Consider the following 21,164-nt stretch of genomic DNA (forward strand, 5'->3'; position numbering starts at 1 on the left):
ACACCTCCACATACCTGTCCCGCATCATTTACACCTACACATACCTGTCCCCATCATTTACACCTCCACATACCTGTCCCTCATCATTTACACCTCCACATACCTGTCCCTCATCATTTACACCTACACATACCTGTCTCCATTATTTACACCTCCACATACCTGTCCCACATCATTTACACCTACACATACCTGTCCCCATCATTTACACCTACACATACCTGTCCCACATCATTTACACATCCAAATATCTGTCCCAAATCATTTACACCTCCACATACCTGTCCCACATCATTTAAACCTACACATACCGGTCCCACATCATTTACACCTACAAATACGAGTCCCCATCATTTACACCTCTACATATCTGTCCCAAATCATTTACACCTCCACATACCTGTACCACATCATTTACACCTACACAAACCTGTCCCTCATCATTTACACCTACACATACTTGTCCCCATCATGTACACCTCCACATACCTGTCGCACATCATTTACAACTCCACATACCTGTTTCCCATCATTTACATCTCTACATACCTGTCCTACATCCTTTACACCTCCACATACCTGTCCCTCATCATTTACACCTCCACATACCTGTCCCACATCATTTACACCTCTACATACCTGTCCCACATCATTTACACCTCCACATACCTGTCTCACATCATTTACAACTCCACATACCTGTTTCCCATCATTTACACCTCCACATACCTGTCCCACATAATTTACCCCTCATACATATCTGACCCACATCATTTACACCTCCACATACCTGTCCCACATCATTTACAACTCCACATACCGGTTTCCCATCATTTACATCTCTACATACCTATCCTACATCCTCTACACCTCCACATACCTGTCCCACATCATTTACACCACCACACACCTGTCCCCATCATTTACACCTGCACATACCTGTCCCCATCATTTACACCTCCACATACCTGTCCCACATCATTTACACCTACAAATACCTGTCCCCATCATTTACACCTCTACATATCTGTCCCTAATCATTTACACCTCCACATACCTGTCCCACATCATTTACACCTACACAAACCTGTCCCTCATCATTTACACCTACACATACTTGTCCCCATCATGTACACCTCCACATACCTGTCGCACATCATTTACAACTCCACATACCTGTTTCCCATCATTTACATCTCTACATACCTGTCCTACATCCTTTACACCTCCACATACCTGTCCCTCATCATTTACACCTCCACATACCTGTCCCACATCATTTACACCTCTACATACCTGTCCCACATCATTTACACCTCCACATACCTGTCTCACATCATTTACAACTCCACATACCTGTTTCCCATCATTTACACCTCCACATACCTGTCCCACATAATTTACCCCTCATACATATCTGACCCACATCATTTACACCTCCACATACCTGTCCCACATCATTTACAACTCCACATACCGGTTTCCCATCATTTACATCTCTACATACCTATCCTACATCCTCTACACCTCCACATACCTGTCCCACATCATTTACACCACCACACACCTGTCCCACATCATTTACACCTCCACATACCTGTCCCACATCATTTACAGCTCCACATACCTGTTTCCCATCATTTACACCTCCACATACCTGTCCCACATAATTTACTCCTCATACATATCTGACCCACATCATTTACACCTCCACATACCTCCTACCCTCCAACAGGACCCCTTCAGCTCAGTACAAAATGCTCTGCTCCTGGACTTCCCACCTAATTAATGATTGCAGACACCTGTGTTGAGCTAGTTAATAGATGAGACAGGTGTTTCACTACAGGTGACTGCAATCATCAATTAAAAAGGAAGTCCAGCAGCAGAGTATTATATACTGGGTCATGTTGGTAGGGGTCTGCATACCTGTCCCACATCATTTACACCTCCACATACCTGTCCCGCATCATTTACACCTCCACATACCTGTCCCGCATCCTTTACACCTCCACATACCTGTCCCACATCATTTACACCTCCACATACCTGTCTCACATCATTTACACCTCCACATACCTGTCCCACATCATTTACACCTCCACATGCCTGTCCCACATTATCTAAACCTCCACATACCTGTCCTACATCATTTACACCTCCACATACCTGTCCTACATCATTTACACCTCCACATACCTGTCCAACATCATTTACACCTCCACATACCTGTCCCACATCATTTACACCTACACATACCTGTCCCCATCATTTACACCTCCACATACCTGTCCCTCATCATTTACACCTCCACATACCTGTCCCACATCATTTACACCTACACATACCTGTCCCCATCATTTACACCTCTACATATCTGTCCCAAATCATTTACCCCTCATACATATCTGACCCACATCATTTACACCTCCACATACCTCCTACCCTCCAACATGACCCCTTCAACTCAGTACAAAATGCTCTGCTCCTGGACTTCCCACCTAATTAATGATTGCAGACACCTGTGTTGAGCTAGTTAATAGATGAGACAGGTGTTTCACTACAGGTGACTGCAATCATCAATTTAGAAGGAAGTCCAGCAGCAGAGTATTTTATACTGGGTCATGTTGGAAGGGGTCATGTTGGCGGGTCTGCATACCTGTCCCACATCCTTTACACCTCCACATACCTGTCCCGCTTCCTTTACTCCTCCACATACCTGTCCTGCATCCTTTACACCTCCACATACCTGTCCCACATAATTTACACCTCCACATACCTGTCTCACATCATTTACACCTCCACATACCTGTCCCACATCATTCACAAATCCACATGCCTGTCCCACATTATTTACACCTCCACATACCTGTCCTACATCATTTACACCTCCACATACCTGTCCTACATCATTTACACCTCCACATACCTGTCCAACATCATTTACACCTCCACATACCTGTCCCGCATCATTTACACCTACACATAACTGTCCCCATCATTTACACCTCCACATACCTGTCCTTCATCATTTACACCTCCACATACCTGTCCCCATCATTTACACCTACACATACCTGTCTCCATCATTTACACCTCCACATACCTGTCCCACATCATTTACACCGACACATACCTGTCCCCATCATTTACACCTACACATACCTGTCCCAAATCATTTACACCTCCACATACCTGTCCCACATCATTTAAACCTACACCTACCGGTTTCCCATCATTTACATCTCTACATACCTATCCTACATCCTCTACACCTCCACATACCTGTCCCACATCATTTACACCACCACATACCTGTCCCCATCATTTACACCTGCACATACCTGTCCCCATCATTTACACCTCCACATACCTGTCCCACATCATTTACACCTACAAATACCAGTCCCCATCATTTACACCTCTACATATCTGTCCCAAATCATTTACACCTCCACATACCTGTACCACATCATTTACACCTACACAAACCTGTCCCTCATCATTTACACCTACACATACTTGTCCCCATCATGTACACCTCCACATACTTGTCGCACATCATTTACAACTCCACATACCTGTTTCCCATCATTTACATCTCTACATACCTGTCCTACATCCTTTACACCTCCACATACCTGTCCCACATCATTTACAACTCCACATACCTGTTTCCCATCATTTACACCTCCACATACCTGTCCCACATAATTTACCCCTCATACATATCTGACCCACATCATTTACACCTCCACATACCTGTCCCACATCATTTACAACTCCACATACCGGTTTCCCATCATTTACATCTCTACATACCTATCCTACATCCTCTACACCTCCACATACCTGTCCCACATCATTTACACCACCACATACCTGTCCCCATCATTTACACCTGCACATACCTGTCCCCATCATTTCCACCTCCACATACCTGTCCCACATCATTTACACCTACTGATACCTGTCCCCATCATTTACACCTCTACATATCTGTCCCAAATCATTTACACCTCCACATACCTGTCCCACATCATTTACACCTACACAAACCTGTCCCTCATCATTTACACCTACACATACTTGTCCCCATCATGTACACCTCCACATACCTGTCGCACATCATTTACAACTCCACATACCTGTCCCACATCATTTACACCTCCACATACCTGTCCCACATCATTTACACCTCCACATACCTGTCCTACATCATTTACACCTCTTCATACCTCTCCCACATCATTTACACCTCCACATACCTGTCCCACATCATTTACACCTCCACATACCTGTCCCACATAATTTACCCCTCATACATATCTGACCCACATCATTTACACCTCCACATACCTCCTACCCTCCAACATGACCCCTTCAACTCAGTACAAAATGCTCTGCTCCTGGACTTCCCACCTAATTAATGATTGCAGACACCTGTGTTGAGCTAGTTATTAGATGAGACAGGTGTTTCACTACAGGTGACTGCAATCATCAATTAAGAAGGAAGTCCAGCAGCAGAGTATTTTATACTGGGTCATGTTGGTAGGGGTCATGTTGGAGGGTCTGCATACCTGTCCCACATCATTTACACCTCCACATACCTGTCCCACATAATTTACACCTCCACATACCTGTCCCGCATCCTTTACACCTCCACATACCTGTCCCACATCATTTACACCTCCACATACCTGTCTCACATCATTTACACCTCCACATACCTGTCCCACATCATTTACACCTCAACATGCCTGTCCCACATTATCTAAACCTCCACATACCTATCCTACATCATTTACACCTCCACATACCTGTCCTACATCATTTACACCTCCACATACCTGTCCAACATCATTTACACCTCCACATACCTGTCCCACATCATTTACACCTCCACATACCTGTCCCACATCATTTACACCTACACATACCTGCCCCCATCATTTACACCTACACATACCTGTCCCACATCATTTACACCTCTACATATCTGTCCCAAATCATTTACACCTCCACATACCTGTCCCACATCATTTACACCTACACATACCTGTCCCCATCATTTATACCTCCACAAACCTGTCCCTCATCATTTACACCTACACATACCTGTCCCCATCATGTACACCTCCACATACCTTTCCCACATCATTTACACCTCCACATACCTGTCCCACATCATTTACAACTCCACATACCGGTTTCCCATCATTTACATCTCTACATACCTATCCTACATTCTCTACACCTCCACATACCTGTCCCACATCATTTACACCTCCACATACCTGTCCCACATCATTTACACCTCTACATACCTGTCCCACATCATTTACACCTCCACATACCTGTCCCACATCATTTACACCTCCACATACCTGTCCCACATCATTTACAACTCCACATACCTGTTTCCCATCATTTACACCTCCACATACCTCCTACCCTCCAACATGACCCCTTCAACTCAGTACAAAATGCTCTGCTCCTGGACTTCCAACCTAATTAATGATTGCAGACACCTGTATTGAGCTAGTTAATAGATGAGACAGGTGTTTCACTACAGGTGACTGCAATCATCAATTAAGAAGGAAGTCCAGCAGCAGAGTATTTTATACTGGGTCATGTTGGAAGGGGTCATGTTGGAGGGTCTGCAAACCTGTCCCACATCATTTACACCTCCATATACCGGTCCCACATCATTTACACTTCCACATACCTGTCCCGCATCCTTTACACCTCCACATACCTGTCCCACATCATTTACACCTCCACATACCTGTCTCACATCATTTACACTTCCACATGCCTGTCCCACATTATCTACACCTCCACATACCTGTCCTACATCATTTACACCTCCACATACCTGTCCTACATCATTTACACCTCCACATATCTGAGCCACATCATTTACACCTCCACATACCTCCTACCCTCCAACATGACCCCTTCAACACAGTAAAAAATGCTCTGCTCCTGGACTTCCCACCTAATTAATGATTGCAGACACCTGTGTTGAGCTAGTTAATAGATGAGACAGGTGTTTCACTACAGGTGACTGCAATCATCAATTAAGAAGGAAGTCCAGCAGCAGAGTATTTTATACTGGGTCATGTTGGAAGGGGTCATGTTGGAGGGTCTGCAAACCTGTCCCACATCATTTACACCTCCATATACCGGTCCCACATCATTTACACTTCCACATACCTGTCCCGCATCCTTTACACCTCCACATACCTGTCCCACATCATTTACACCTCCACATACCTGTCTCACATCATTTACACTTCCACATGCCTGTCCCACATTATCTACACCTCCACATACCTGTCCTACATCATTTACACCTCCACATACCTGTCCTACATCATTTACACCTCCACATATCTGAGCCACATCATTTACACCTCCACATACCTCCTACCCTCCAACATGACCCCTTCAACACAGTAAAAAATGCTCTGCTCCTGGACTTCCCACCTAATTAATGATTGCAGACACCTGTGTTGAGCTAGTTAATAGATGAGACAGGTGTTTCACTACAGGTGACTGCAATCATCAATTAAGAAGGAAGTCCAGCAGCAGAGTATTTTATACTGGGTCATGTTGGAAGGGGTCATATTGGAGGGTCTGCAAACCAGTCCCACATCATTTACACCTCCACATACCGGTCCCACATCATTTACACTTCCACATACCTGTCCCGCATCCTTTACACCACCACATACCTGTCCCACATCATTTACACCTCCACATACCTGTCTCACATCATTTACACTTCCACATGCCTGTCCCACATTATCTACACCTCCACATACCTGTCCTACATCATTTACACCTCCACATACCTGTCCTACATCATTTACACCTCCACATACCTGTCCAACATCATTTCCACCTCCACATACCTGTCCCAATCATTTCCACCTCCACATACCTGTCTCCATCATTTACACCTCCACATACCTGTCCCACATCATTTACACCTACACATACCTGCCCCCATCATTTACACCTACACATACCTGTCCCACATCATTTACACCTCTACATATCTGTCCCAAATCATTTACACCTCCACATACCTGTCCCACATCATTTACACCTACACATACCTGTCCCCATCATTTATACCTCCACATACCGGTTTCCCATCATTTACATCTCTACATACCTATCCTACATCCTCTACACCTCCACATACCTGTCCCACATCATTTACACCTCCACATACCTGTCCCACATCATTTACACCTCTACATACCTGTCCCACATCATTTACACCTCCACATACCTGTCCCACATCATTTACAACTCCACATACCTGTTTCCCATCATTTACACCTCCACATACCTCCTACCCTCCAACATGACCCCTTCAACTCAGTACAAAATGCTCTGCTCCTGGACTTCCAACCTAATTAATGATTGCAGACACCTGTGTTGAGCTAGTTAATAGATGAGACAGGTGTTTCACTACAGGTGACTGCAATCATCAATTAAAAAGGAAGTCCAGCAGCAGAGTATTTTATACTGTGTCATGTTGGAAGGGGTCATGTTGGAGGGTCTGCATACCTGTCCCACATCATTTACACCTCCACATACCTGTCCCGCATCTTTTACACCTCCACATACCTGCCCCTCATCATTTACACCTCCACATACCTGTCCCCATCATTTACACCTCCACATACCTGTCCCCATCATTTACACCTCCACATACCTGTCCCACATCATTTACACCTACACATACCTGTCCCCATCATTTACACCTACACATACCTGTCCCACATCATTTACAACTCCACTTACCTGTTTCCCATCATTTACATCTCTACATACCTGTCCCACATCATTTACACCTCCACATACCTGTCCTACATCATTTACACCTCTACATACCTGTCCCACATCATTTACACCTCCACATACCTGTCCCACATCATTTACAACTCCACATACCTGTCCCACATCATTTACACCTCCACATACCTGTCCCACATCATTTACACCTACACATACCTGTCCCCATCATTTACACCTCCACAAACCTGTCCCACATCATTTACACCTACACATACCTGTCCCCATCATTTACACCGCCACAAACCTGTCCCATATCATTTACAACTCCACATACCTGTTTCCCATCATTTACATCTCTACATACCTGTCCCACATCATTTACACCTCCACATACCTGTCCTACATCATTTACACCTCTACATACCGGTCCCACATCATTTACACCTCCACATACCTGGCCCACATCATTTACACCTCCACATACCTGTCCCACATAATTTACTCCTCCACATACCTGTCCCACATCATTTACACCTCCACATGCCTGTCCCACATTATTTACACCTCCACATACCTGTCCTACATCATTTACACCTCCACATACCTGTCCAACATCATTTACACCTCCACATAACTGTCCCACATCATTTACACCTACACATACCTGTCCCCATCATTTACACCTCCACATACCTGTCGCACATCATTTACACCTACACATACCTGTCCCCATCATTTACACCTCCACAAACCTGTCCCACATCATTTACACCTACACATACCTGTCCCCATCATTTCCACCGCCACAAACCTGTCCCATATCATTTACAACTCCACATACCTGTTTCCCATCATTTACATCTCTACATACCTGTCCCACATCATTTACACCTCCACATACCTGTCCTACTTCATTTACACCTCCACATACCTGTCTCACATCATTTACACCTCCACATACCTGTCCCACATCATTTACACCTCCACATGCCTGTCCCACATTATCTAAACCTCCACATACCTGTCCTACATCATTTACACCTCCACATACCTGTCCTACATCATTTACACCTCCACATACCTGTCCAACATCATTTACACCTCCACATACCTGTCCCACATCATTTACACCTACACATACCTGTCCCCATCATTTACACCTACACATACCTGTCCCTCATCATTTACACCTCCACATACCTGTCCCACATCATTTACACCTACACATACCTGTCCCCATCATTTACACCTCTACATATCTGTCCCAAATCATTTACACCTCCACATACCTGTCCCACATCATTTACACCTACACAAACCTGTCCCTCATCATTTACACCTACACATACCTGTCCCCATCATGTACACCTCCACATACCTGTCGCACATCATTTACACCTCCACATACCTGTCCCACATAATTTACAACTCCACATACCTGTTTCCCATCATTTACATCTCTACATACCTGTCCTACATCCTTTACACCTCCACATACCTGTCCGACATCATTTACACCTCCACATACCTGTCCCACATCATTTACACCTCTACATACCTGTCCCATATCATTTACACCTCCACATACCTGTCCCACATAATTTACAACTCCACATACCTGTTTCCCATCATTTACACCTCCACATACCTGTCCCACATAATTTACCCCTCATACATATCTGACCCACATCATTTACACCTCCACATACCTCCTACCCTCCAACATGACCCCTTCAACTCAGTACAAAATGCTCTGCTCCTGGACTTCCCACCTAATTAATGATTGCAGACACCTGTGTTGAGCTAGTTAATAGATGAGACAGGTGTTTCACTACAGGTGACTGCAATCATCAATTAAGAAGGAAGTCCAGCAGCAGAGTATTTTATACTGGGTCATGTTGGAAGGGGTCATGTTGGCGGGTCTGCATACCTGTCCCACATCCTTTACACCTCCACATACCTGTCCCGCTTCCTTTACTCCTCCACATACCTGTCCCGCATCCTTTACACCTCCACATACCTGTCCCACATAATTTACACCTCCACATACCTGTCTCACATCATTTACACCTCCACATACCTGTCCCACATCATTTACAAATCCACATGCCTGTCCCACATTATTTACACCTCCACATACCTGTCCTACATCATTTACACCTCCACATACCTGTCCTACATCATTTACACCTCCACATACCTGTCCAACATCATTTACACCTCCACATACCTGTCCCGCATCATTTACACCTACACATAACTGTCCCCATCATTTACACCTCCACATACCTGTCCTTCATCATTTACACCTCCACATACCTGTCCCCATCATTTACACCTACACATACCTGTCTCCATCATTTACACCTCCACATACCTGTCCCACATCATTTACACCGACACATACCTGTCCCCATCATTTACACCTACACATACCTGTCCCAAATCATTTACACCTCCACATACCTGTCCCACATCATTTAAACCTACACCTACCGGTTTCCCATCATTTACATCTCTACATACCTATCCTACATCCTCTACACCTCCACATACCTGTCCCACATCATTTACACCACCACATACCTGTCCCCATCATTTACACCTGCACATACCTGTCCCCATCATTTACACCTCCACATACCTGTCCCACATCATTTACACCTACAAATACCAGTCCCCATCATTTACACCTCTACATATCTGTCCCAAATCATTTACACCTCCACATACCTGTACCACATCATTTACACCTACACAAACCTGTCCCTCATCATTTACACCTACACATACTTGTCCCCATCATGTACACCTCCACATACTTGTCGCACATCATTTACAACTCCACATACCTGTTTCCCATCATTTACATCTCTACATACCTGTCCTACATCCTTTACACCTCCACATACCTGTCCCACATCATTTACACCTCCACATACCTGTCCCACATAATTTACACCTCTACATATCTGTCCCACATCACTTACACCTCCACATACCTGTCCCACATCATTTACAACTCCACATACCTGTTTCCCATCATTTACACCTCCACATACCTGTCCCACATAATTTACCCCTCATACATATCTGACCCACATCATTTACACCTCCACATACCTGTCCCACATCATTTACAACTCCACATACCGGTTTCCCATCATTTACATCTTTACATACCTATCCTACATCCTCTACACCTCCACATACCTGTCCCACATCATTTACACCACCACATACCTGTCCCCATCATTTACACCTGCACATACCTGTCCCCATCATTTCCACCTCCACATACCTGTCCCACATCATTTACACCTACTGATACCTGTCCCCATCATTTACACCTCTACATATCTGTCCCAAATCATTTACACCTCCACATACCTGTCCCACATCATTTACACCTACACAAACCTGTCCCTCATCATTTACACCTACACATACTTGTCCCCATCATGTACACCTCCACATACCTGTCGCACATCATTTACAACTCCACATACCTGTCCCACATCATTTACACCTCCACATACCTGTCCCACATCATTTACACCTCCACATACCTGTCCTACATCATTTACACCTCTTCATACCTCTCCCACATCATTTACACCTCCACATACCTGTCCCACATCATTTACAACTCCACATACCTGTTTCCCATCATTTACACCTCCACATACCTGTCCCACATAATTTACCCCTCATACATATCTGACCCACATCATTTACACCTCCACATACCTCCTACCCTCCAACATGACCCCTTCAACTCAGTACAAAATGCTCTGCTCCTGGACTTCCCACCTAATTAATGATTGCAGACACCTGTGTTGAGCTAGTTATTAGATGAGACAGGTGTTTCACTACAGGTGACTGCAATCATCAATTAAGAAGTAAGTCCAGCAGCAGAGTATTTTATTCTGGGTCATGTTGGTAGGGGTCATGTTGGAGGGTCTGCATACCTGTCCCACATCATTTACACCTCCACATACCTGTCCCACATCATTTACACCTCCACATACCTGTCCCGCATCCTTTACACCTCCACATACCTGTCCCACATCATTTACACCTCCACATACCTGTCTCACATCATTTACACCTCCACATACCTGTCCCACATCATTTACACCTCAACATGCCTGTCCCACATTATCTAAACCTCCACATACCTATCCTACATCATTTACACCTCCACATACCTGTCCTACATCATTTACACCTCCACATACCTGTCCAACATCATTTACACCTCCACATACCTGTCCCACATCATTTACACCTCCACATACCTGTCCCACATCATTTACACCTACACATACCTGCCCCCATCATTTACACCTACACATACCTGTCCCACATCATTTACACCTCTACATATCTGTCCCAAATCATTTACACCTCCACATACCTGTCCCACATCATTTACACCTACACATACCTGTCCCCATCATTTATACCTCCACAAACCTGTCCCTCATCATTTACACCTACACATACCTGTCCCCATCATGTACACCTCCACATACCTTTCCCACATCATTTACACCTCCACATACCTGTCCCACATCATTTACAACTCCACATACCGGTTTCCCATCATTTACATCTCTACATACCTATCCTACATTCTCTACACCTCCACATACCTGTCCCACATCATTTACACCTCCACATACCTGTCCCACATCATTTACACCTCTACATACCTGTCCCACATCATTTACACCTCCACATACCTGTCCCACATCATTTACAACTCCACATACCTGTTTCCCATCATTTACACCTCCACATACCTCCTACCCTCCAACATGACCCCTTCAACTCAGTACAAAATGCTCTGCTCCTGGACTTCCAACCTAATTAATGATTGCAGACACCTGTATTGAGCTAGTTAATAGATGAGACAGGTGTTTCACTACAGGTGACTGCAATCATCAATTAAGAAGGAAGTCCAGCAGCAGAGTATTTTATACTGGGTCATGTTGGAAGGGGTCATGTTGGAGGGTCTGCAAACCTGTCCCACATCATTTACACCTCCATATACCGGTCCCACATCATTTACACTTCCACATACCTGTCCCGCATCCTTTACACCTCCACATACCTGTCCCACATCATTTACACCTCCACATACCTGTCTCACATCATTTACACTTCCACATGCCTGTCCCACATTATCTACACCTCCACATACCTGTCCTACATCATTTACACCTCCACATACCTGTCCTACATCATTTACACCTCCACATATCTGAGCCACATCATTTACACCTCCACATACCTCCTACCCTCCAACATGACCCCTTCAACACAGTAAAAAATGCTCTGCTCCTGGACTTCCCACCTAATTAATGATTGCAGACACCTGTGTTGAGCTAGTTAATAGATGAGACAGGTGTTTCACTACAGGTGACTGCAATCATCAATTAAGAAGGAAGTCCAGCAGCAGAGTATTTTATACTGGGTCATGTTGGAAGGGGCCATGTTGGAGGGTCTGCAAACCTGTCCCACATCATTTACACCTCCATATACCGGTCCCACATCATTTACACTTCCACATACCTGTCCCGCATCCTTTACACCTCCACATACCTGTCCCACATCATTTACACCTCCACATACCTGTCTCACATCATTTACACTTCCACATGCCTGTCCCACATTATCTACACCTCCACATACCTGTCCTACATCATTTACACCTCCACATACCTGTCCTACATCATTTACACCTCCACATATCTGAACCACATCATTTACACCTCCACATACCTCCTACCCTCCAACATGACCCCTTCAACACAGTAAAAAATGCTCTGCTCCTGGACTTCCCACCTAATTAATGATTGCAGACACCTGTGTTGAGCTAGTTAATAGATGAGACAGGTGTTTCACTACAGGTGACTGCAATCATCAATTAAGAAGGAAGTCCAGCAGCAGAGTATTTTATACTGGGTCATGTTGGAAGGGGTCATATTGGAGGGTCTGCAAACCAGTCCCACATCATTTACACCTCCACATACCGGTCCCACATCATTTACACTTCCACATACCTGTCCCGCATCCTTTACACCACCACATACCTGTCCCACATCATTTACACCTCCACATACCTGTCTCACATCATTTACACTTCCACATGCCTGTCCCACATTATCTACACCTCCACATACCTGTCCTACATCATTTACACCTCCACATACCTGTCCTACATCATTTACACCTCCACATACCTGTCCAACATCATTTACACCTCCACATACCTGTCCCAATCATTTACACCTACACATACCTGTCTCCATCATTTACACCTCCACATACCTGTCCCACATCATTTACACCTACACATACCTGCCCCCATCATTTACACCTACACATACCTGTCCCACATCATTTACACCTCTACATATCTGTCCCAAATCATTTACACCTCCACATACCTGTCCCACATCATTTACACCTACACATACCTGTCCCCATCATTTATACCTCCACATACCGGTTTCCCATCATTTACATCTCTACATACCTATCCTACATCCTCTACACCTCCACATACCTGTCCCACATCATTTACACCTCCACATACATGTCCCACATCATTTACACCTCTACATACCTGTCCCACATCATTTACACCTCCACATACCTGTCCCACATCATTTACAACTCCACATACCTGTTTCCCATCATTTACACCTCCACATACCTCCTACCCTCCAACATGACCCCTTCAACTCAGTACAAAATGCTCTGCTCCTGGACTTCCAACCTAATTAATGATTGCAGACACCTGTGTTGAGCTAGTTAATAGATGAGACAGGTGTTTCACTACAGGTGACTGCAATCATCAATTAAAAAGGAAGTCCAGCAGCAGAGTATTTTATACTGTGTCATGTTGGAAGGGGTCATGTTGGAGGGTCTGCATACCTGGCCCACATCATTTACACCTCCACATACCTGTCCCGCATCTTTTACACCTCCACATACCTGCCCCTCATCATTTACACCTCCACATACCTGTCCCCATCATTTACACCTCCACATACCTGTCCCCATCATTTACACCTCCACATACCTGTCCCACATCATTTACACCTACACATACCTGTCCCCATCATTTACACCTACACATACCTGTCCCACATCATTTACAACTCCACTTACCTGTTTCCCATCATTTACATCTCTACATACCTGTCCCACATCATTTACACCTCCACATACCTGTCCTACATCATTTACACCTCCACATACCTGTCCCACATCATTTACACCTCCACATACCTGTCCCACATCATTTACAACTCCACATACCTGTCCCACATCATTTACACCTCCACATACCTGTCCCACATCATTTACACCTACACATACCTGTCCCCATCATTTACACCTCCACAAACCTGTCCCACATCATTTACACCTACACATACCTGTCCCCATCATTTACACCGCCACAAACCTGTCCCATATCATTTACAACTCCACATACCTGTTTCCCATCATTTACATCTCTACATACCTGTCCCACATCATTTACACCTCCACATACCTGTCCTACATCATTTACACCTCTACATACCGGTCCCACATCATTTACACCTCCACATACCTGGCCCACATCATTTACACCTCCACATACCTGTCCCACATCATTTACACCTCCACATACCTGTCCCACATAATTTACTCCTCCACATACCTGTCCCACATCATTTACACCTCCACATGCCTGTCCCACATTATTTACACCTCCACATACCTGTCCTACATCATTTACACCTCCACATACCTGTCCAACATCATTTACACCTCCACATAACTGTCCCACATCATTTACACCTACACATACCTGTCCCCATCATTTACACCTCCACATACCTGTCGCACATCATTTACACCTACACATACCTGTCCCCATCATTTACACCTCCACAAACCTGTCCCACATCATTTACACCTACACATACCTGTCCCCATCATTTCCACCGCCCCAAACCTGTCCCATATCATTTACAACTCCACATACCTGTTTCCCATCATTTACATCTCTACATACCTGTCCCACATCATTTACACCTCCACATACCTGTCCTACTTCATTTACACCTCTACATACCTGTCCCACATCATTTACACCTCCACATACCTGTCCCGCATCATTTACAACTCCACATACCTGTCCCGCATCATTTACAACTCCACATACCTGTCCCACATCATTTACACCTCCACATACCTGTCCCACATCATTTACACCTCCACATACCTGTCCCACATCATTTACACCTCCACATACCTGTCCCACATAATTTACTCCTCCACATACCTGTCCCACATCATTTACACCTCCACATGCCTGTCCCACATTATTTACACCTCCACATACCTGTCCTACATCATTTACACCTCCACATACCTGTCCAACATCATTTACACCTCCACATAACTGTCCCACATCATTTACACCTACACATACCTGTCCCCATCATTTACACCTCCACATACCTGTCCCTCATCATTTACACCTCCACATACCTGTCCCCATTATTTACACCTACACATACCTGTCCCGCATCATTTTCACCTCCACATACCTGTCCCGCATCTTTTACACCTCCACATACCTGTCCCACATAATTTACACCTCCACATGCCTGTCCCACATTATTTACACCTCCACATACCTGTCCTACATCATTTACACCTCCTCATACCTGTCAAACATCATTTACACCTCCACATACCTGTCCCACATCATTTACACCTACACATACCTGTCCCCATTATGTACACCTCCACATACCTGTCCCACATCATTTACACCTCCACATACCTGTCCCACATAATTTACAACTCCACACACCTGTTTCCCATCATTTACATCTCTACATACCTGTCCTACATCATTTACACCTCCACATACCTATCCCACATCATTTACACCTCCACATACCTGTCCCTCATCATTGACACCTCTACATACCTGTCCCACATCATTTACACCTCCACATACCTGTCCCACATCATTACAACTCCACATACCTGTTTCCCATCATTTACACCTCCAAATACCTGTCCCACATAATTTACCCCTCATACATATCTGTCCCACATCATTTACACCTCCACATACCTCCTACCCTCCAACATGACCCCTTCAACTCTGTACAAAATGCTCTGTTCCTGGACTTCCCACCTAATTAATGATTTCAGACACCTGTGTTGAGCTAGTTAATAGATGAGACAGGTGTTTCACTACAGGTGGCTGCAATCATCAATTAAGAAGGAAGTCCAGCAGCAGAGTATTTTATACTGGGTCATGTTGGAAGGGGTCATGTTGGAGGGTCTGCATACCTGTCCCACATAATTTACTCCTCCACATACTTGTCCCACATCATTTATAATTCCACATACCTGTCCCACATCATTTAACCCTTTATTGAGCTTTATAGAGATGTACCTAAACTTTATTGGCTAAATTATACTAGTTAAATCTTTCCAAGTGTGAGATTATTCATTGGGAGGGGTGTACCAGAGGTTAATCACTGTGTCCTGATATGTTTACCTGTAAATAAAGAAATTCACTGCCTTTTCACCTGCTCAGGGGTGTGCGCACAACATTTTTTTAATTTCCTCTGAAAAATCAATGCAAGTTGGGAATTGGATTGCAACTGAAATTTGCGGTGCAAGTTTGCCTTGAGAACGGCTTGCAGTATCCAACTGGCATTTAACTGAATTGAATTAAAGCTTATCCACTGGATGCCAATAACATTGAATCACGTACTGCATTAATTACCACATTCCACTCCATAGAAGTTTTCAATTTCCTGCCCACCCATTCATTCAGCTCATAAACCTACTGTAAATTATCTCAAAGCATAAATAGAAAGCTTACGAGTGGAGATTTTCCAATTTAAGGGTATATTTACTAAAGTGCGCGTATATAAAATTGGAGGTGTTGCCCATAGCAACCAATCAGATTCTATTTATTTATCTAGCACCTTCTAGAAGATACTAGCTACAATCTGATTGGTTGCTATGGGCAACAACTCCACTTCTATAAACCCACACTTTAGTATATATACCCCTTTACTGTTTAAATATTTATTTATTGGTGTTGTACTGCCACCCAGTCACCACACCTTGTGTCTCCATAACTGAATCTGAGTCATTGTGCACTTGGAGGAAATCTTTCAGAAAATTAACAATAAAAAAGCCATCTTTACTAGATATGATATAGCAAAGCCATAAAAATTACAAAAGAGGACAAAACAGTCTATTCCTTGTCCCTCGATGACTATAATAGTTATACTATGATACATACTTATCTAGTATATTAATGCATTTTGTCAAAGTCACCAGCAAAATTGTGCCTAGACGAGAGTGCATAATGCTTCAAGTTGTATAAGCTGCTTAAATATACCAGAGGTATACTGATCAGTGGTCCAGTGTTTTGCTTAGAATCATAACCACAGCTATATAAAGAAAGAGACACACTGTAACTCAGGAGTTAATTAATAATTAATTATGGACATTTTTAGTTTGTTTTTTCTTTGTTAATGTCTGCCAGCCAGTCATATTTGGAGGTTGTCTCTGTAGAGCAAGGATACACAATAATTGGCAATCCACATACTATAAGTAAGAGCACTGTGAAGGAACACAGTTTTTGTAGAAAAATGATTTTCGTGGTTGGGTTCTGAGTTACATACAGAGTTCCCTCCTTTGGACCAGACGTATAGACCGACAGAATGGACTCCTTTCCTAGTTCCTAAGTGAATGGCACTAAATCAAGTGCATCTAACCTGTCTTGAAAGATGCATTGTAGCATCCAAAAGCCTGGTGGTGGGGTTTCAGCTCCTTAATCTATAATCTATTTTCTTAAGGTGGGAAAGAGAACCTGACACTGTCAGAAGTCCTGAACCAAGCTAAGTTGCCCATCATTGACATCAAGACATGCAAGCAGAAAAAATTCTGGGGCGAAAGAGTCCGTGAGTCAATGATTTGTGCCGGCTTCCGAGACATTGGAGGACCTCCTGCTGCCTGCCAGGTAACTTAGCCAGGCTTCTTATAGTCCATTTTACTGTGTCACACAATACTGTTTTATCTGAGCAATTCCGCTTGTTTTATTCTGCAAACAGTTAAAGTAACATACAAAACTACATTTGTATATTGTTTTATCACTATACTATTAAAAACACGAAATATGTATTAGCCCAGAGGTTCCCAAACACGGTCCTCAAGGCTCCCCAACAGTTCAGGTTTTAGAGATATCCATGTGGTTAAATCAAATGTAAATCAAATTAACTATGGTACTATTTAAGTACCTGTGCTCAACCATGGGTGTATATAAAACCTGAACTGTTAGGGAGCCTTGAGGACCGCGTTTGGCAACCTCTGTATTAGCCAATGACTAATCATACTATATTGGACTCACCTTAGGTGACTCACCTAAGGTACAACGCTAGTAAAATCACATACAGGTTGAGTCTCCCATATCCAAAATGCTTGGAACCAGGGGTATTTTGGATAACAGAATATTCCGTATTTTTGAATATTTGCATATCATAATGAAATATCTTGGGAATGGGACCCAAATATACACACACAATGCATTTATGTGTTATATACACCTTATACACACAGCCTGCAGGTAATGTTATACAATATTTTCAATAATTTTGTGGCTCAAGCAAAGTTTGTGTACAGAAATAAAATTAATTTATATTTCATATACACCTTATACACACAGCCTGAAGGTAATTTTATACAATATTTTTAATAATTTGTGTCTTAGACAAAGTTTGTGTACATTGAAGCATCAAAAATCAAAGGTTTCATTCTCTCAGTCATGCTAAAATAATTCCGTATTTCGGAATATTCCGTATCTCGGAGTATTTGGATATGGGAGACTCAACCTGTATTAGAGATACTGTATATAGAATGTGAACAGATTTCTATTCCTGTTTTAAAGGATAGTGAAAGTAAGATGTACAACATAGGTCACAATAGTAAAACTAAGAACATAGGGTCAAGAACATAGGGTCTATGGGCCTGATTCATTACAGATCGCAACTGCGATTACGCATGCAATCGGCCATAATGTTCTGCGCATGCGTATGCATCGCAATGAGTCTGCGTGAACCAGCTACTGCGATCAGGACAGTGATTGCAGTGACTATGCTGACCCATCAGAGAGTGATTGACAGGAATTGCTGTTTGTGGGTGGTGACGGGGCGGGTCAGCGAAACTCAGGCGTGCCAGGGCGTTTGAACGCCGTTGTAGGGGCGTGCATAGCAATTGCAGTGAGATTGCATGCGTAATCGCTATTGCAACATTGGCTAGCATTAAAAGGCTAAAATTAATTTGGGTATCAGGGAATAATGTTGTGACCTCACAGAATATGCTGTATTCAAGTGAAACTTTTTATGGGGCCTAACTGTGACAGACCGCTACCTTTAGAAAGTGACATTTTCAGACAGTGTTCCCGATTTATAAGTTATTTTCCCTAAGCGAGTAGCAAGTATTTTATTTATCTTCTGGTATGACTAAAATGATGATTCCAACAGAAATAGCATGAATCCTATAAACTGATTTTCCCTTTTGCTGCCAAGTGTAATTTCCAGGGTAGTTTGTCTGCCAACTGAAAAGCTCATTTAAGACTAACAATAGGGTAATATTCACTATGAATGATTTATTAGGTGCTTGGTAATCGATATGTAAAATAACCATGTAGTTTTCACCCAAACAGAGGATTTCTCAGGGTCAACATCCACTAGGGGGAAGGGGGGGGGAGCAGGTACTAATTACCCAGCCCGGGCCTGTTGGAGGGGCCCGGCTGGCACCCAGTTCTGCCACTCCACCCCTCAAAGTATACAGTATACTTACCTTGTGATGGCAAGCGAATCCCTCCATCTCTTTGGCACCATCTTCCCAGTGACATCTTTGGGAACATGCCCCGCACAGTGAAAGCAAAGAATCTGCCACTGTGCCTGAGACTTTGCTTTTTAGTGCACATGTGCCATCTTCCTGAATATCACTGGGAAGATGGCGCAGCCGAGGAGTAGAGACCTGCTTCCTGGAGCAAGGTAAAATGTTGATGTTGAGTGAGCAATCACTGGATCTGCCCCTGGATGAGGATCAAACAGCTCCCCCCTCCCTTCCTGTGCAGCACTTAATATTTTATTTATATTTTTTGCGGGACATGGACACGACCCCTACAGTACCTGGGCCCGGCACTACTCTCTATGACCCTGTCAACATCACCTGCAAAGTTAGGCAAGGCTGGAATGACTCTTCCTCTCAAATGGAGGCAATTGCTTTTCATT

At 43.7% G+C, this 21,164-nt stretch overlaps 1 protein-coding gene across 1 annotated transcript in view; it reads left to right on the forward strand.

Moving 5' to 3' along the window:
* The window catches only part of LOC148443209 (elastase-1-like), a 65,392-nt gene that overhangs the window by 37,884 nt on the left and 6,344 nt on the right, over positions 1 to 21,164 (forward strand). Inside the window, exon 5 of the mRNA XM_088463032.1 lies at positions 18,723 to 18,886. Within this exon, the coding sequence (XP_088319158.1) occupies positions 18,723 to 18,886 (164 nt within the window). The remainder of the gene's footprint in view (positions 1 to 18,722; positions 18,887 to 21,164) is intronic.

This window comes from Taudactylus pleione, unplaced genomic scaffold (genome assembly GCF_031769625.1).
Source record: "Taudactylus pleione unplaced genomic scaffold, aTauple2 ptg001314l, whole genome shotgun sequence".
NCBI classification, from domain to species: Eukaryota; Metazoa; Chordata; class Amphibia; order Anura; family Myobatrachidae; genus Taudactylus; species Taudactylus pleione.